This window comes from Sapajus apella, unplaced genomic scaffold (genome assembly GCF_009761245.1).
Source record: "Sapajus apella isolate SASKATOON/1434 unplaced genomic scaffold, GSC_monkey_1.0 scaffold3, whole genome shotgun sequence".
Taxonomy (NCBI): domain Eukaryota; kingdom Metazoa; phylum Chordata; class Mammalia; order Primates; family Cebidae; genus Sapajus; species Sapajus apella.
This window is the reverse complement of record NW_022436943.1, coordinates 61434606-61454606: the sequence shown is the minus strand read 5'-3', so window position 1 is coordinate 61454606 and position 20001 is coordinate 61434606. Positions and strand designations below refer to the sequence as shown.

General features: G+C 46.0%; 1 protein-coding gene across 2 annotated transcripts in view; it reads left to right on the top strand.

Moving 5' to 3' along the window:
* The window catches only part of COL22A1 (collagen type XXII alpha 1 chain), a 317529-nt gene that overhangs the window by 278018 nt on the left and 19510 nt on the right, over positions 1-20001 (top strand). For both annotated transcript variants that reach the window (XM_032254428.1, XM_032254418.1), the window contains 6 exons: positions 3755-3808; positions 7907-7960; positions 10425-10469; positions 11297-11350; positions 13370-13423; positions 19719-19772. In XM_032254428.1, the coding sequence (XP_032110319.1) occupies positions 3755-3808; positions 7907-7960; positions 10425-10469; positions 11297-11350; positions 13370-13423; positions 19719-19772 (315 nt within the window). The remainder of the gene's footprint in view (positions 1-3754; positions 3809-7906; positions 7961-10424; positions 10470-11296; positions 11351-13369; positions 13424-19718; positions 19773-20001) is intronic.

Genomic DNA, 20001 nt, shown 5'->3' with positions numbered 1-20001 from the left:
GATGTTGTCCTGAACTTTTCAATTGAATATCCTTCTCACTAGAGTTGAGCTGTTCAAGGCATTTGTAGTAAATTCCTCCAGAAAGGCAATGCACTGCCTTCTGCATTGAGAGTGAATTCTTCTGTGGCTCCTGGTCTGGCCTCTGCCTGCTGCTGTAGCACTTACTGTCGACAGTCCCCCGACCCTGCTCTCCACTGTGCGCTCTTTTGTTCCAGCCACACTAGATTTTTTTTGGGTCCCAGAATGCACTGAATTCTCTCCTGCCACCCTCCACACTCCTTCCAGGATACCTGGAGGCCTCTTTCCTTCTTTCACTAGTAGATGCCTTTGATCTTCCCCATCTCATTCCAGCTATCACTTCCTTCTCTGCTCCCCTCCCCTGCAGGCTAGGAGAGTTTCTCTCTTCCTTTTCTTCTGACTGCTTATCTCATCTGGTGATCTCATTTCTGTTGGTGTAATGGATTGATTAGTTCTCCATTATTCCTTGGTCTGATTGACTCACTCATTCAACAAACACCTCTGTTTGTTAGATCTGAGGACGTACCATTGAAGCATGCCTGGTAATTAATCACAGGGCTATATTCTGTGCTATAGGTTCTGCATGAGCTGGAACTACCTCTGTTTTTGTTTAGCCTTGGGTCCCTACACATAGTGAGCACACAGCCAACACTGATTAAAGAAACGTGTGAATGAATGAATCGGCTGTTAGAGCTCATTCTCCTACAGTATCTGATATGTACTGCCATTGATCAAGAAGGCATTTCCTGGGCATCACTGACAGTCCTGTCTGTAACTCTGTAGCCTGAAGGTTAAGTACATACAGATCTGGGCACACAGATCTGAAGTGCCATGCTAGGATGTTGACATGAACTGCAACCCTGGAGACCAGGATGCCACAGCACTAGGAAATATGTATTAATTTAATTTCATCAATGGTAAAGCTAAGGAGAGAAAAATCCCAATTTGGATTTTGTGTTAACCCCTTATCAAAGTTCTAGAGTACTGGAGAAGAGGGGAACAACCTTGCATATGATTATGCTACTTTCTTAATAATATCCATTTCTCTCTTCCACCCTTTTTCCTCCCTCTCTCCTCCTTTCTTTCCTTCCAATGGAAATCTGATCATGTTACTTCCCTCTGCTCACTGTTGTCCTTAGGCATAAGCCAAGGACTGGGCCCTGTTACTTCCCTGGTACCTTGGGTTGGTTCCAAGTCTTTGCTATTGTAAACAGTGCCGCAATGAACATACGTGTGCATCTGTCTTCATAATAGATCGATTTATAATCCTTTGAGCATATGCCCAATAATGAGATTACTGGGTCAAATGGTATCTCTATTTCTAGATCCTTGAGGAATCGCCACATTGTCTTCCACAATGGTTGAACTAATTTACACTCACACCAACAGTATAAAAGCATTCCTATTTCTCCACATCCTCTCCAGCATCTGTTGTCTCCAGATTTTTTAAAGGTCATCATTCTAACTGGCGTGAGGTGGTATCTCAATGTGGTTTTGATTTGCATTTCTCTAATGACCAGTGATTATGAGCATTTTCTTCATGTTTGTTGGCTGCATAAATGTCTTCTTTTGAAACAGAGAAGAAGGCCCCAGCCTTCTTCTCTGTTTCTTTTTCACACTGTTTCTCCTTCAAGGAAAGAAATGAATAATGCTTATAGCCTTTTGGTGTCCCAAACATGCTCCTTGCTGTCATTTGCTGAGCCCCTCCTGTGCTCACAGTGGTGAGCCATGCTGAATACCTACCTTCCTGCACATTATTGAATGCCATCCTCATCATCGTCAGCATCCACATTCCCCCCTCACCCATCACGGTGCTCACCCAGGAGGCCCAGATACCAGGCCCTCATGTTCTAAGCTCGGCTTCATGAAAATGCCCAGGAGACCTTGCCTATGCCTATGTCCTGAATGGCATTTCCTAGGTTTTCTTCTAGGTTTTTTGTGGTGTTAAGTCTTATGTTTAAATCTTTAATACATCTGGAGTTAATTTTATATAAGGTTTAAGGAAGGGGTCCAGTTTCAGCTTTCTGCACATGGCTAGACAGTTTTCCCAACACCATTTATTAAAAAGGAAATCCTTTCCCCACTGCCTGTTTTTGTCTGGTTTGTTAAAGATCAGATGGTTGTAGATGTGTGGTGTTAATTTCGAGGTCTCTGTCCTGTTCAATTGGATTATATCTCTGTTTTGGCACCAGTACCATGCTGTTTTGATTACTGTAGCTTTGTAGTATAGTTTGAAGTAAGGTGGTGTGAAGCCTCCAGCTTTGTTCTGTTTTTTAGGATTGTCTTGGCTATGTGGGATCTTTTTTGGTTCCAAATGAAGTTTAAGGTGGTTTTTTCCAGTTCTGTGAAGAACTTCATGACTAAAACACCAAAAGCAATGGCAACAAAAGCCAAATAGACAAGTGGGATCCAATTAGCCTTAAGAGCTTCTGCCCAGCAAAAGAAACAATCATTACAGTGAACCAGCAACCAACAGAATGGGAAAATATTTTTGCAAGCTATCCATCTGACAAAGGGCTAATATCCAGAATCTATAAATAACTAAAACAAATATGCAAGAAACAAACAACTGCATAAAAAAGTAGATAAAGGATATGAACACTTTCAAAAGAAGACATTTATGCAGCCAACAAACATGAAGAAAATGCTCATAATCACTGGTCATTAGAGAAATGCAAATCAAAACCACATTGAGATACCACCTCACGCCAGTTAGAATGATGATCTTTAAAAAATCTGGAGACAACAGATGCTGGAGAGGATGTGGAGAAATAGGAATGCTTTTATACTGTTGGTGTGAGTGTAAATTAGTTCAACCATTGTGGAAGACAATGTGGCGATTCCTCAAGGATCTAGAAATAGAGATACCATTTGACCCAGTAATCTCATTATTGGGCATATGCTCAAAGGATTATAAATCGATCTATTATGAAGACAGATGCACACGTATGTTCATTGCGGCACTGTTTACAATAGCAAAGACTTGGAACCAACCCAAATGCCCATCAAAGTTAGACTGGATAAAGAAAGTGTGGCACATATATACCATGGAATATTATGCAGCCATAAGAAGGTTGAGTTCATGTCCTTTGCAGGGACATGGATGAATCTGGAAACCATCATTCTCAGCAAACTGACACAAGAACAGAAAACCAAACACCGCATGTTCTCACTCATAAATGGATGTTGAACAATGAGAAAACTTGGACACAGGGAAGGGCACATCACACATTGGGGTCTGTTGGGGGGTGAGGGGCTAGGGGAGGGTAGCGGGGGGTGGAGAGATTAGGTTGGGTTAACATTAGGAGAAATACCTACTATAGGTGATGGGGGGATGGAGGCAGCAAACCACCATGGCATGTGTAAACCTACCTATCTAACAATCCTGCAAGATCTGCACATGTACCCCAGAACTGAAAGTAAAATTAAAATGAAGAAGAAAATGCCCAGGAGAGGCTTCTTTAGGTCAATAGCAATAGTGAAAATGCTATTGCAAAATGTATTGCTTTCCCACTATGTGCCAGATGCTGTGAGTCAGAGACCCACAGCCACAATCTTGGTGTTGAGGAAGAAACCAGGAAATCAGAGCAATTCTGTCTGTTAAGATGTCCCCTTAGCTGCCAACTGTGAGTGCAATGTCTGGAAGCTGAAGAGAAAGACATGCTAAAACTGCGTTCGTCTTTCCATCTCCTGGAATCTTCTTTGACCTGATAACTAATTTGAGTTTCTCTTGCAGGGAGAAGAAGGCAAAGAGGGCAGAGATGGAAAGCCAGGTCCCCCTGGGGAACCGGTAAAGGACTGTAAACTTCCTATTTTATCACATGCCAAATCCATTACATGTGAATAACAACTACTTTGTGTGAGGGGCTACTATGAACCAGACTCGAAGATAGGCATTTTCTAGGCCTCATTTCATTTACATGCCCTGACAACCCTGCACAGTAAACACTACTGTCCCCGTTTTAAAGCAGAAGAAACCTGGGTCTCTGGCAGGTGAAATCATGGCTCCAAAGTCAAATGATGGGCGGTGACAGAATCAGAACCTGAGCCCAGGTCTCCTGTCCCTGCTCCACATTTTGCTTTACTGTCCCATATAGCCTCAGTCCTATTGATATGATAGATGAAGCTGAAATAGATAAGCAAAGGCAGGATGAGAAATCTGATATCTGGAGAGCCCAGAATACCCAGGAAAATCTGAGTGACACCTGCTAGCTCCAGACATTATGGGATTGCACACACACACACACACACACACACACACACACACACAATCTCTCTCTCTCTCTCTCTCTCTCTCTCCCTCTCTCGTAACTCTGACATAGTTTTCTTGTTTTGCTTTTGGTTTTGGTTAATGTCAGCTGTCCAGAGATATACAGTGAGATGGATCAAGTGCTCACAAGGATATCTCTGTGGCCCCAGTAGCTGTTAGTTGGGAATGTGCAGGGATTTCCAAAGACCCGTATCTGTGACTTCAAAGCTGTGCTCACTGAGCTTGGTCAATCCTTCTTGCCTGTGGATCAGAGATTCATCATGATGATGATTCATCGGTTTTTTAGCAGCTCTTAAGTCTTCCCAAAGCCCTTTCACAGACACTACACCAAGGGGAACATGAAGGACAGCATCGGTGGTTTAGAGACCCGGGTTCTCCAAATGCCCACTAGTATGAGACTAGTTAAATGATGAGTGGTCCACTCCGTAGAATACCAATAACTGTCGGAAGGAATGAGGGTGTTCTCTAGATACTGATGCAGGACTGCTCCTAGATAGATTATGAAGTAGAAAAGCAAAGAATAAAACAATGTGTATCATCTGGTGTATTTTGTATAAAAATAGTTGTGGGCCTATTTTTTTCTAGTGCTAATCTAAAGGAACTCTGGGAGACTTCATAAAACACTCATAAAAGTAGTTTCTGTCCATGGGAAGATGATTGCCAGACAAGGGGACACAGCAGTAGGAAGACAGCTTTATATTCCATAGTATTTTATTTTAGTGTTATCTCCTTAACTTTTGGAGCCATGAGTATACATTACTTATTGACAAAATTAAATTTCAGATATAGTGATTGAATAAAAATATTTTATGCCAAAATTAGAACAACTATAATAACAATAGCAGTAACAAACTGGCTTCAGATTCCAGCCCCACTCCTTACCAGGTTTTGTGATCTGGGTGAGTCAGAAAGCATCTCTGAGCTTCAGTTTCTTTTGAAATGGGATGAGAATAATACGCCAATTTGCCAGAGTCACTGGGGAATCATATGATGTAAAAAATGTGTTAAATGCATCAAGTTTATCTGACTATTAATTATTTTAGAAAACTACTTTTCCCAACTGCCCTGGTTTTAGCTCCTGGTGAGGTTAGAACTGCAGAGCCTTTAGAACCACTAAGTGGAATTACATAAAAGTTTCTACCATGAGATTTATGTCCCATTTAATTTGTTTGGTCATAAACTATTATGACTCATTCTGAATCTTACGCAACTTGCCGGAAGCACCTTCTTGATCATTTTACATTGTTTGCCAGATGCTAAAACCAAAATTCATTGCTGAGAGGAAAAGAAGGAGCTTTTAGCAGCTGAGCAAATTGAAAAGTCTCAATGAGCCACTGTAGACTGACACCCAGCAAAGCTGCCCATGGTGGGCAAATGGTATTCAGCCTGGGCGAAAACGTGGCAAGAATAGAGAGAAGCACACATATCACAGTGTGGCTGACAGCGACTATGTGTGCGCCTAGTGCCGGGGTACTGAGCACTTCGTTACATTTTCCCACTGTCATCCCCAGAAGAATTATGGTCTGTGGGTACCATCATTGCTTCCAGATGAGGAAATGAAGACATAAAGAGGATGATAGCTTGATAAAGGTCATAGAGCTGGTAAATGAAGCATCCAGGACTCACACTCCTGGAGGCTGACTCCGGAGTTCACTGCTGCAGTGTATTGTCCTGCAGGACGTGTATTGTGCCAAGAGGCTATTACAGTTCAGATTAACTGAGGACACTGGTCTTCATTCAGTCTGTTTACTCAATGCCTGTTTTGATGCAGGTAGGGTATTTAGGAGGTGATCCCATGAACCACTGAGGGAGGGAGGAAGGGAATGGAGTAGGGAAAGAAGGAAAGGCACGCTAGCAACTGGTGACTCCATGTTGGGGCCCAGCCTCTCTAGGGATCCTCTGATTGCTCCTGGAGGCATTGACTCCCCTGCACTTGGGCCTTCCACACCTCAAAACCAAGCACCACCTAGGATCAGGGAATACCTTTCATTCTGTGTCTGCCCCTGAACCTGTGCAGGAACTGCTCCACAGGAGCAGGCATCCCCCTGGGTGAGCCCAGGAGATGTGGTTGGAGAATGGCAGCATCTGCTACAGGTGCTAGGCGGCCCCTCTTCAAGTTGACTTGCCCCTTCAAAGTGTGTATATGGGAGGAGCACAAATGGATAGACAGACAAGCCAGATAGATAGTACAAAGGAAGGGAGGGAGAGAGGGAAGGAGGGAAGGACGGAAGGAAGGGTGAATGGATAGATGGATAGATTCACAGATAGATGGATATATAGACAGCCTTTTGAGTTGCCTGTTGCTTAATTTTTATTAAGAGATATTTGAGCATTAACTACAGTGTAGGATGAAGTACAGACTCTGGAACCAAAATGCCTGGATTAGAGCCCCAGCTGTATGACCTGGAGTGATGACTGAACCTCTCTGTGCCTCAGCGTTTTGCCTGAGGGTTGACAAGAGTCAGGCTTCAGTGACATCATAGTGAAAACTTTCAGTAGCTGCTGGTTGTTCCATTTTTCTGCTGGTGCCTTGGGTCAGTGATGGCCATCACAGTTGGCTCTGGGGCAGGAGCCAGGCTATGTACACCCTCTATCACAAAGACCTGCAAAGGAGGACTGTCCCAAATTTACAGATCCAGAGAAAGGAAGTGACACCTTAAGATCACACAGCTAAACTAGGAAACAGACAGGCTTTAGGCCCCACCCTTCTTTCTATAGCTTTTTTCTCTAAATCCAAGGATGCTCCTTTCTCTCCTTGCTCCCTCCTAATGGGCTGCCTATGATTCTCAAAGTTTATAACCTGTAAACACGAGGTGGACAGAATGTTTGGGAATAGGCATGCCCTCCAACCCCAGCATGCTGCCCCTTCTGACCATCCATCAAGCTTAGCCTTTCACTTGCTTTCCTCTGCCCCACCTCCCCTCACCCTTCCCCTGACTCCACCTTCAACTTATGTGGACCTGAGTTGCCAAGCCTCTTATTGTCTTCTGTTCCTGGTTTGCTTCTGTGCAGGGCAATGCCAAGCTGTGGGCATTAAAAAAGAATTTTAAATAGCAAGAATGTCCTGACAAGTTCTTTTAAGATGATGGGGTGAAGAAAAGGCTGTGTAAGTTGCAGGCCACCCTGCTAGTAGGTACTGCGGCTGGCCTGGAAAGAGCATCCACTTGGGTGTGGCACTCAGCTGGAATTCAGCCCGGCTTTGCTATTTAATACCTTGATAAAAATACAACTTCTCTGAACCTCATCATCACTGTTGGTAAAGTGCAAGTGTTAATAGCTGCCTTCACATGCTGTTTGCAATTGGGCCTAAAGTCATCTGTAACGAAGATGGCCATATAATTTCTCCTCCACACCAAGACGCCTCTGATAGTAAAAGGGGGTACTAGGCATAATTAATTTGGAGATGAGACCTGCATCATCCCAGGAAAACCAGAAATGTAATAGGTCTGGATACATGGTGGAGATTTGTGCGGATAAAGACGGACCAAGACCCCAGGGGAAAGGGCTGACAGAGGGGACAGAGACTGGCTGTGGGAATAGAGCTGTAAGAAACATAGACAGCCAGCAATAGGAAGACTCTTACAATGCTGTCCTCAAACTCTTCTTCCTTACTCTCAGGGCAAAGCGGGAGAGCCGGGTCTACCAGGACCAGAGGGTGCCCGAGGCCCACCTGTAAGTGTGCGGTGTGTGTTGGGAACGGTAGAATCGAGCCCACCAGCCACATGGCTCTCACCACTGTGGCAGGGCTAGCCCAGACTGGCTGACCATGCGGTCCCAGAGGTCCTTTTCCTCCAGACAGCCATGCTTCCCTACAGTCAATTCAGCTTTGTCACACTCCATAGCTGTGAAATTTATTTTCACAATTGAAGTCATTACCTTGTTGTTGCTACAAGTTTTCTTTGTTCTTATCCGATTTATTATAATTTCAATGGGTTTTCTCTGGATAATAGAGCCTAAAAATGAATCTTAATTTTAGTTTTCAACACTTTCCATAGCTAAAGTCTTTTTCCAATTATAAAAGTAACTCATTCCCATTCTCTAATGGTGTTAATAATGATTATGATGATGGTAATAAGAAGAAAAAAATACAAAAAATGATATACAGAAGAAAATTAATTTACTTCTAATTCTACAACACGGAAGAAAAGCTTTTAATATTTGGTGTATTTTTTCTAGTCCTTTTTTCTGTATATGAATTCTAACATCTGTATATGTGCATCTATATCTAGCTATCTAGCTGCTATGCACATAAACAGACACAGACATTACCTACGAAAATGAACTCTATGTGTTTTAGCATTATTGGGTCTTATTGCTAAATGTTTTACCTCCTCATAATTTCAGGATTGTTCTCACAATTCCTTAAATTGCTTTTAGAAAAAAATATGATTTTAAATGATTATCCTAAAATTATCTGGATTTTTATCTAGCAGATCAAAATTTGGGTCCTATTTTCTTAATGTTTTTCTTTTAAAAATCAACTTTCTGCCTAGTATTCAGTAAGAAGGAAATAAAATACAAAACTAAATTTTCTGTTTTCCTAAATCCCCTTGTTTTTCACATGACTACGCCAGAAAACACCCAAGAATGGGGACTATTACCTCTTGTGGCGATTGCAACACTGAACCAGCGACCAATTTATTAAAGGTGGTTCCTGGCTTATTGCAGTGACAGGGGCTCCTTTTCAGCAAGGAAACCCACGGAACCTGCATTGGGGCAAGACCCATCCATCTCTCAACTGGGAGTTGTAATGAAAGAACTGAGGTTAGAAGCCCAGGCAGGGAAAAGAAGACCAAGCTCCTCTGGCTAATGCAGAATAAGCCAGGACAAGGCTTTGTAGAATGGAGTGGGTTTTCAGATAGAAAGACCTGGATTCAGCCTTTACTTTGTCATTTATTGACTTTGTGACCTTGGGCACAATGAGGACCTTTCTGAACCTCTGTTTCTTCTTCTATGAAACGGAGTCATAATAGCTCCCATTCTTGCAGGGTGGTTGTAAGTACTAAGGGGGAAGGTAGGACATATAACATTCACAGCACAGTGCCTGATAACGTTGAGTGTGGCTCTCTCAGTTGGTGCTTTTGTGATTAGATGGGGGGAGAGCACATCAGAGCCTCTTCCTCTGGGCTGGCTGAATTTGGAATTCTAGGGTCCTTGAGGAAGATGTGAGCCCCGAGAAATTCCCAGCCCTCTCCAGGGAAATGTAACTGCATCTGAGCAACTGGAGAGCACTGTGCAGTTCTTATTCAGCCCTGACAGCAACTCTGCAGAAGTAGGTTCTATCCTAATTTTACAGATATGGAAACTGAGTCCCAGAGGAGAGAAGTAGAGCTTCCAAGATCCCACAGCTACAAAGTGAGAGGCATGGCCCCGTCCCAGACCTAACTCCAGAGTCAGCCCAGTTCCATGAAGCTAAGAGCATATGGCACTCTTTTCCATAGATTAATACTGCAGAGCCATGCCAGATGGGCAGCTTTGTTATCCTTGAGCTTTAGCTTTATATCCATCCATTGGGGATTTTCACACAGGCAGATCAGTCTGGAGATTACACATGATGGCCTCAGCTCTGCTAATGGTTTAATCTTCACTCACAGGGCCAGGAGCTCTGTAGTGGTGCTTCGGGTAATACGCCTCCAAGCTGCAACTCTGCACGAGGAGACCCAACCACTATGGCCCAGAGCTGACCCTACTCAGAGGTGTTGGTAGGACCAGCAGTGGCCACAGGAACAAGGAAGGGGCCACAGGACCTAACTCTGGGTGAAGGTGATATTCCCTGCAACTGACTCAGGAGCTGTGCAGAGAGGGGCAGGCTAAGCCATGCACTGTGAACCTGGAACAATTGGGAGGAACAGGAGTTCAGGAGACACCTAGGGCAATGCCCCTATGCTCTGAGGCATTAGTGGGATGAGCCCTGGCAGCCCTGCCCACAGCACAGAGGGCGTTGGGAGGAAGGGCTCTTGGTGTCCCGCTGTCAAGCCCCTGGCACCGAGCGTGGCACCAAGTAGGGCTCAGTGTCCTGCAGATGGTGGAGCTTGAGCAGAGGCAGTGTGGGCCAAAGCAGGCGGGGAGGCATGCCTGCCTACTTCTGCCCAAGAGCCTGCTCTGTCATTGGATAACTCCATTCTCTTCCTTCTAGGGCTTCAAGGGACACACGGGTGATTCTGGTGCACCTGGTCCCCGGGTAAGTGGGCACTTCACTTTGGAGGTCTCCCCAGGTGGTCAGAGCTTACATTTCCCAGACAGAAGTTTCCTGCAGCCTGCAGGCCATGGCAGTGCCTTACCCAAGAGAGGAAACGGAGCACACTAGCCTGGACCATGTCAGCACAGGGGCACCTTGGGAGATCCATCCCCCACCCCTTGGCCTAATTCTCTCAGGTGGTTTTTCTGGGGGCCAGACATTGTCATTGCCAACTAGTTTGACCAAATCAGTCTGGACTCAGGTGTGTCATGCACATCAGCCCTGAGCCCTATGAGGGGGTTAATGGTATTAGGTTCATTTTGCAGAGGAGGAAACTGAGACCCAGAGGACATGGGTGATTTCCCAAGGTCCTAGAGCTTCTATATGGAAAGCATCACTTTTACCCCAGATGTGAAAACTCCAGAGACTATTTTCTTAACCTTTAACTCTTCTGCCTCCTCGGATTGCCCAGAATGGAAGTGACATTAGGGGTCAGCTGGTTAGATCCTTTGCATGATCTAGATACTGAGGAGCAAGCGCAGATGTAGAGAGGGTCACATGGATGAGCAGATAAGGAGGCAGCATTCAAGTGCATATGCCAGCGCCGTCAGCTGCTGTTCTGCCCGAGCTGCCCAGAGAGGCACAGCATGGCTCCAGGTGCTCACAGCTGGCCTTGGGTGTGCCACAGACCTCAACTCAGGGCCCTGGCAGGGCCTGAGTTGACAGGTCCCTGGGTCTCCACTTCTCCCAGCTCCTCAGATGCCCCTGTGGTTGAGGCAGCCAGTGGCTGAAGCATCTCCTTCCCTAATAGCAGGACTTTTTCTTCCTAGGGAGAGCCTGGTGCCATGGGGCCTCCTGGCCAGGAAGGGTTACCAGGAAAAGACGTAAGTGGGGTCCTGTAGGGTCTGGCTGGGCTAGGGGTGGGGTATCAAGGAAGTGACACCCAGAAACTGCCCCACAGTGGTTGGTGGCAGCACTGCTAAGGGGCACACAGATGATGTCATAGGATTGGTTGGCAAGGATGAGATTGGAGGCTCTGGCCTAGTGCGTGGGTACCTGGGCTTTATGTTTGATAAGGAAGCTTTTTCTGGATCAGTTGTGATTTGTCCATTGGTACAAATGAGAGGCCTGTTGGGCCTGGCCTTAAATGGACTTGAGAGGCATTTTAGAGTTTCTCCTGGATTATTTCTTCATCTCTTGGGCTCTGCAGTGCTCAAAGCATCCGCACCCCTTGCCGCCACCACTGTGTGCTATGGATGGCTCTCATGTTTATTTGGTATTAGGATCTGGACAGAACAAGGAAATTTATTTTGTTTGTTTTTTGAGATGGAGTCTCGCTCCCTGTCCAGACTGGAGTGCAGTGTCCCCATCTGGGCTCACTGCAGCCTCCACCTCCTGGGTTCAAGCAATTCTCCTGTCTCAGCCTCCTGAGTAGCAGGGACTACAGGTGCCTGCCACCACACTTGGGTAATTTTTGTATTTTTAGTAGAGATGGGATTTCACCTTGTTGGTCAGGCTGGTCTCGAACGCCTGACCTCAGGTGAGCCACCTGCCTTGGCCTCCCAAAGTGCTGAGATTACAGGTGTAAGCTGGGATTACAAGGAAACCTTTGAACTCAGGTGTACAAATGAAATATTTGAGATCCAGAGAGATTAAGGGACTGATTTATGATCACTCAGAGAGTCAGAGACAGGAATAGCTTGCCTGGAGCCCAGAATCCGCCAGCTCCACATTCCCCAGGGACCAGCCGTCTGCAAGTGGCATCCTGCAGGGTGGTTGGATGTGTGGGATGCAGAGTGCCCTCATGGAAATGGCCATTTGGTCAGAGGTAGGGGCACCAGGTACTGAGGTGCGAAGTGGTCTCATGCCCATCCTGTGTGTCCTTCAGGACCTGCCTTTAAACAGTGACAAAATGGACTCTTCCCCAGAAGAGTGACACACCAGAGTACATAGCCCCTGCATCTGATCTGCTGCCAGGAATGATGGAGCTAGAAAGGATACTTAGGAGAAATCTGATCTAGGTCAGGTGCTTTCTTAGCTGTGGAATCTGTTTTACAAGACCAGTATAGTGCATGGAAACCTATGCATATAGCTAAAAGTAGAGCCCACCCCAACCCCACCCAAAAGGGGGCCTTTGAGAAGCCTGATACAGTTCATCCCCTCCCCTGCACTTTGATTTGTAGAAAGGGTGATGCAGGGTGCTATCCAGGCAGGAATGTGACTGGTATCAGCTCACCCAGTACACCGGGGTAGAGCTGGGATGGGACCCTGGGATGCCAGGCAATGGGCTCTGCTTCCTTCCCTCCATCTTAACCATTTGACCTTTATTTTAAAAATCAATTTTCTAGAGTGTTTTGCAGTCTACTTTGTGTAAGAGCATGTCCAAGTTTCTGATTTTTTATCCACCGCATGGTTAGGATTATGCCCCTGTCACGGGGCTGCTAGGAAGACCCTGCAAGGTGGTGGTGAATCACACTGCTTGGCAAACTGGAAGGTGCTATACACCTGGGTGGCATTGATTTTTTTTACCCTGGTGGCTCAGACATGAATGGTTCCAGGTCACCATCTAGTGAATCAGGAAAAGAACTTCAAGAGAGATTCTCTCCTCTGATACTTCTCTTAGTTCAGGATGGAGCCACCTAAAACCCCTGACCACAGATGGAGGATGTCTAAGAAGTAACTGAATAAATGCATGCACAAATGCGAGCTTGCATGCATTACTCATGTACGGGCAGAGAGTTTGTCCATATTTGGAATAATGGAAAATTGATGATGAAACATGCTGGGCAGTTTGTTGGTTCCTTTGGGTAACTCGGAGAGCTTTGGTTAACATTTGAAGTTGTGATGCCATCATCTTCACACAGCTACTTAGTAATGACATCACCTCACTCTCTTTCTTCCAGGGTGACACTGGACCTGCTGGGCCACAGGGTCCCCAAGGACCGAGGGGCCCACTGGTGAGTTTTGCTTTGCGATGAATGTGCTTCATGTTACTGCAGGGCCTGTTACCACAGTGACATTTAGCTCCCTCTGATGCTGCCGTATATATTGTTAAACAATTGCAATATGTTTTAGCAGTTGGTAAATAGCTGCCCCCTGTAAGTCCCCGTAGTCACCTCCCCCAATGCTCAGATTCTTCTCTGGGACCATCTCCCCCTCACAATATAAAAATTACAAAGGTGCCACTGAGCGCCACTGGGACCTTATAGGACCTGGCACCGAGGGTCTACTCTAGCTCTGGGCCACACTACGGGTTGGTGCTTTCTAGGGGTTAGTTTCCTGTGGCTGCTGTAACCAAGCACCATGAATGGAATGTGGTACACAGCAGAAGTGTGGTACACAACGGAAGTGTGGTACACAGCAGAAATGTGGTACACAGTGGAAATGTGTTGCCTCATGGCTCTGGGGGCCAGAAGACTGACACTCAGATCAACAGGGTTGCTTCCTTCTGAGCCTGAGACAGAATCCTTTCCAGGTGTCTCCCCAGCTTCTGGGGCTTTGCTGACTCTGTAGGGTATTCCTCAGCTTGGGAGCACCACTCTGGCCTTTGCCTTCATCTTCACATTGGGTTCTCCCTGCTTGTGCCTCTCTCCAAATGCCCCCCCAGTTTTCTTTTTTGAGATGGAGTCCTGCTATTTCACCCAGGCAGGAGTGCAGTGGTTGCAATCTCGGCTCATTGCATCCTCCGTCTCCCAGGCTCAAGTGATTCTCCTGCCTCGGCCTCCTGAGTAGCTGGGATTACAGGCGCCCACCACCACACCCAGCCAATTTTTTCTTTCTTTTTTTTTTTTTTTTTTGTATTTTTAGTAGAGTTAGGGTTTTGCCATGTTGGTCAGGCTGATTTCGAACTCCTTTCCTCAAGCGATCTGCCTGCTTCGGCCTCCCAAAGTGCTGGGATTACAGGCATGAGCCACTGTGCCTGGCCCAAAGTTCCCCTTCTTATAAGGAAAGCTTATTGGATAAAGGGCCCACCCTATTCAATATGACCTTATATTAATTAGTTTCATTTGGAATGACCCAATTTCCCAATGAGGTCACATTGAGAGGAACTGAACATTAGGACTTCAACTTAAAAATTTTGGGGAACATGATTGAACCCCATAGCATTCCATATGATTGATAAATATTTGGATGCTATCTCTGCCTGTTTGTGCACAGAGGCAAATCCTTCTCTTATCTAAGAGCCTGAGAGAGCATGAAGAAGAAGGTCAAAAACAGATATTTAGGTGCCCAGTGCTGTGCAAAGAGAAAGGCGTACATCATCCCACTTAAGCCCAGGGGCCATCTCAGAAAGCTGGCTTTGACATCTGTGTCTACATAGATATTATTGTCGATATAATTCATGCTAATTGTAGAGGCAACCAGACAGAATTGAATGTTACAAAGTATTAAGAAAATTCCCTCTTCACCCCCACCCTAGTCCCATGCTCCAAATGAAACCACTGTTAGAAGCATTTTGTGTATCTTCTAAAACATTTTCAATACACCTATGAGTGTATAGAATCATTCTCAGCAAACTGACAGAAGAGCAGAAGATCAAACACCGCATGTTCTCACTCATAGGCAGGTGTTGAACAATGAGAACACATGGACACAGGGAGGGGAGCACTACACACTAGGGTCAGTTGGGGGGAAATAGGGGAGGGATGGTGGGGGGTGGGGAGTTGGGGAGAGATAACAAGGGGAGAGATGCCAGATGTAGGTGATGGGGAGGAAGGCAGCAAATCACACTGCCACGTGTGTACCTATGCAACAGTCTTGCATGTTCTTCACATGTACCCCAAAACCTAAAATGCAATAAAAGAAATAAATGGGAAAAAAAGAATACATATTTCATACACAACACTTTATTTTTTGCAACTGGCTCATTGTGCAGCTTGCATGTTGTTTATTTTTTGAATGAGTCATGTGGAAACAAGTGAATGATGAATATTGGCTTCCCAAGTCGAGGTCACGCAGCTTGTAAGAGCTTTAGGTCGGTTTAAAACCAAGACTTTCTGATGCCAAATCCCGTGTTCTCCACCCTACTGTGGATATGTGTGGGCTTAGTCTTTGAGATCCTGGAGATGGGGTGTGTGGCAGGTCCTGTGAGCTCGGACGTCCCATCTTCTCAGAACTTACCAGATGGAGCCACATTCTCCCCTGATGAGGCCACGATGACCCAGATGAGCTAAAGCCCAGCCTCCCCGGGCATGAGCTCTCAATGGGGTGATATCAACCCCATGGGGAAAACATTGATTCTTGAGGTGTCAAAGACTATGATGGTGTGTGTCAAATGCAGATATGTATACAGTTCATAAATAGATGTGTAGCTTAGCTATGATATTAAAATTTCATATGAAGATATTAAGAAAAAATGTCTAAAAAGGCAACTGGGGAAGGAATGATGAGGACAAAAATTTGAGAATCTCTGCTCCAGAGCCCCCGCAGGAGTCCAGTGGTTCTGACCAGGTCCCCCCGCCCCCTTACTGGGCTTTTGCATCCAACTCTGGAGTTCAGCCATCAGGGCTTGATTTCTGCCTCTCCCATATTCATCACGTGGACTAGGTGAGTTTCTTCACTTCTCCCAGGACTCAGTTTTCTCATCTGTAAAATGGAGGCAATTTGAATGGAGCAAGGAGACTGTAAGAACTCAGCAAGGTAATCCAGTGAAGTGACAGAATAGTGCCAAGCCCTCAAAAAGTGCCCCAGGCCAGGCCCTCTCCATTCTTGGAGGCAAGAGGGGCCTTAGCTCTGCTGCTCTCCCTGGCCTCTTGGCATAGGGCAGCAATCAAATTCTTGATAAGTGCAAACACATGCAAAGGCACAGGAGAGGGAAAGAGAAGTGACTTCTTTTATGCAGACAGGATCTTGCTGTGTTTCCCAGGCTGGACTGCAGTGGTATGATCACGGCTAACTGCAGCCTCAACCTCCTGGGTTCAAACAGTTCTCTGGTCTCAGCCTCCCAAGTAGTTGGTACCACAGTTACATACCACCATGCCCAGCTAATAAAATTTTTTTTTTGTAGATATGAGGTCTTGCTATGTTATCTAAGTTGGTCTCAAACTCCTGGCTCAGTCAATCCTCCCATCTCGGCCTCCCAAAGCGCTGAAATTACAGGTGTAAGTCACCATGCTTGGCCAGGAAGTGACATTTGGAGAGCAGTGAGTACTCAGAACAGATGTGTGAGGTGGAAGAAGGCAGCTGGCCTGGTGAGTTTATGAAGGGCTCCACGTAGCACATGCTAGGTAGGGGGTGGCCCCCAAATCCTAAGGCCCCCAAAGGCTGCTGTGTGGTTCTAGCTTGCCCCCATTAATTATCAGGTAGATCATAAGGAATTTGATACCAAAAATGAGCTACTGAAGTTTGCCAAGTATTTATTGTTTTAAACACAGAAGAGTTCCAAGTCCTTTCTCTGACAACATCATTTTTACTCCACTGAAACTTCCATGCTTTTCTGAGTGAGGAGAAGGATGCTAGCAAGCCCCAAAGGTCACACAACTTTGAACTAGACGCTCAATATGTATGGAGTGCCTCCGTCAGTAGTTGTGGTGATTGTGAATGTGTGTGGCCTAAAAACGTGCATTTTGCTTTCTCTAAAATCTGCAATCACCCGAGGGTAAGAATAGTCCATATGGCAACCACCTTACAGCCACCAGCCTCCAACAAGCACCAGTGGAGCTGAGTTCAGTGCTGGGAACTGCATGAGGAACTTACATGATTCATTTATTGAGTTCTGTCCAAACCCTGTGAGGCAAGTACAATTGCTGTCCCCATTCACAGATGAGAAATGGAGGTACAGAGAAGTCTAGTAACTTGCCCAAGGTCACACTGCAAGTCAGTGGCACAGCTAGGATTTGGACTCCAGCATCTTGTTCAAGAGCCTGCCGCTCCAACACCCACCGGGCTGGTGTGTGCTAGATGTCCTCGTCAGAAAGATCATCCTAGAAGAAGCGGTCTTGGAATAGGAGTTTGGAGCTCAAAAGAGTTAAAAAGGGGCTGGGCATAGCGGTTGATGCCTGTAATCCCAGCTCTTAGGGAGGCAGAGGCAGGAGGATAGCTTGAGCCCAGGAGTTTGAGACCTGCCTGGGCAATATAGCGAGACCCCGTTCTCCACAAAAAGGAAAAAAAAAAGTTGAAAAGGGGAGTTGTGGTTTCCATTCCTGGGAAGCAGAGACCAAAGGGGCTTGGTGAGGGAGGGCAGGACACAGGAGTGACTCTGTAGCCCAGGAGGGAACCAGGTCCCAGCCTCAATAGGCCTCAAGTGCACAGAGCACAGGCAGCAGTCGCGAACCACCCTGCCTTCTGTGCACACGGCCTGTGTTGGCACCCTATGCTACTGTGTCTTGGCCCTTATCCTCCCTGCAAAGAGAAGATTAGAGGGAGAAGGAAGAGAGATACAATTTCCATAGGGATAAGGCAAAGTACATATTTTTAGAGGGACACAGATGGGTTGGTAGGCGGAGGAAGGTGCAGGGAGAAGCGTTTTGCAGTGTTCACGGAAGGGCCGAGCACGGGTAAGCAGTCCACAAATCCAGCTGGCTGCTCTGATTTTAGACCTTACTAGCTCAGTGATCTCTGCCAGGTCCATGATGGGGCATCTGGGATATGGGGATAAAGATAGGCAGGAGGATAGCTTGAGCCCAGGAGTTTGAGACCTGCCTGGGCAATGTAGCGAGACCCCATTCTCCACAAAAAGGAAAAAAAAAAAGACAAAAAAAGTTGAAAAGGGGAGCTGTGGTTTCCATTCCTGGGAAGCAGAGACCAAAGGGGCTTGGTGAGGGAGGGCAGGACACAGGAGTGGCTCTGTATGCGCTGCATGATTCCTGGCAGGATCCAGTGACACGAGGCTAGGGCCATGCATGTGTTTGGAGGCACAAGGTGGAAGCTGTATTTATGATCACTGACCCATAAGCCATGTGCTTAAGGAGGGGCAGAGCAGTATGAGATGGAATCAGTGCTGCCTACGTTTAGATCTCAGCTTCTCCCCTTGCCTCGCAGGCAGGTGGCTCAGCATTTCTGAGCCTTTGTTCCCCCATTTGTAAAAAGGTGGTGATGTTTTGTGCCTGATGTGAGCAGTGAGTGAGTTAATGCATGCAAAATGAGAAGCCGTTAGAAGAAGTCTCGTACATAAGATGTGCCCGGTCAGTATCAGCTACTTTATACTCAAATATGCTTCCATGAATCCAACATATTTGTGAATACATGCTTCACAGATTATAGGGCATTAACACCTTTTGGTTATAGGATCAACGGAGACTGGTTCTCTAGGATGTCCTTGGTTCATTATTCAGCAGTGAGCCTCCTGTGTGTCTGGCACTGCATTGGAGGCACACAAGGAGGCTCTCTCCTCCTAGGCTGGATATATAAAGAATGACAAGGCATAGACCCTGCCTTTGGGTTACTCATGGTAGGGAAGAGGGCCAGGTAAAAATGCAGCAGCCAGCAGGAATCTACCCTGAGTGGGGGAATGTGGTGGGCAGAGGAAGAGACCAACACAGCCTAGGAATTGAAGCTGTGAATTTTTGGCTTAATAGAAACGTGTCTGATCCTCAAAAGGGAGTAGCTAGGAACACTCTTGAGCTGTCTTGTTTTTTTTACTCTACTGGGATCTTATTGGTTAAATGTATTTGCCAAAACTATGTGCACAATATATGTCTGTGAAGTTGGATAAAACTAGACTTGCAAGCCTCAGTCCTGGAATCTGGAGCAAATGGACCTTCCATTTTGTAGCTGCATGACTCTGCACAAGCCATTTTTCTTCTCTGTATCTACATCTTTTAAATGGGAGCACGGTGATCTCTTTAGTGGGGGAGTACAAGGAGAGAAGTGTGCGGACGTGCTCCCTAAGTTGAGACCAGCACTGTGGCAGTGTGAGCAATTGTGTGTATGCTGGGTTGTTAGACGGCTTGTTCACTCCTTAACACAGCAACTGAATGGAAGGATGAATAGATGAATGAATGAATGAATCAGTCAATGAACCTGGTCATAATCATTTACTGTGCCTCAGCTGTGGGCACCATTCACCAGGCTAAACTATTTCATGCCCACAGCCTCATTTAATTTCACAATAGTATTATGAAATAAATATTACAAGTTCCTTTTAGAAGTTGAGAAGCATCCTCTGAATAAGGAAGTGGTTGACTGAGAGCCACAGTGGTGAAAGTAACAGATTCTGTGTAAAAACAAGTCCACTACATCAGTCTATCTCTTTGTTCCACTGCCCTGCTCTTTGATGCCCTGGCAGGATGATAATCTCTGTTTCTTCCCCAGGGTAAGAATGGATCACCAGGATCTCCAGGAGAGCCTGGCCCCCCAGGAACCCCCGTGAGTACTCTTTGGCTGCTATGTGGTAGCATTGGGGTGAACTTTGAAAGGGCTTGTGGCTCACATTACAGATTGTCTAGCCTCTATCCCATTGGTGGGGACATACGGGTTTGAATGGTAGAAATAGGTTGGAGGCAAGAGGCTCCATGGGGCCCTTTTTTAAGATTTGAAATACATATGACCATGCTCTTGGCTCTTTGTTGACTGTAACCATAGGCATCTATGGTCT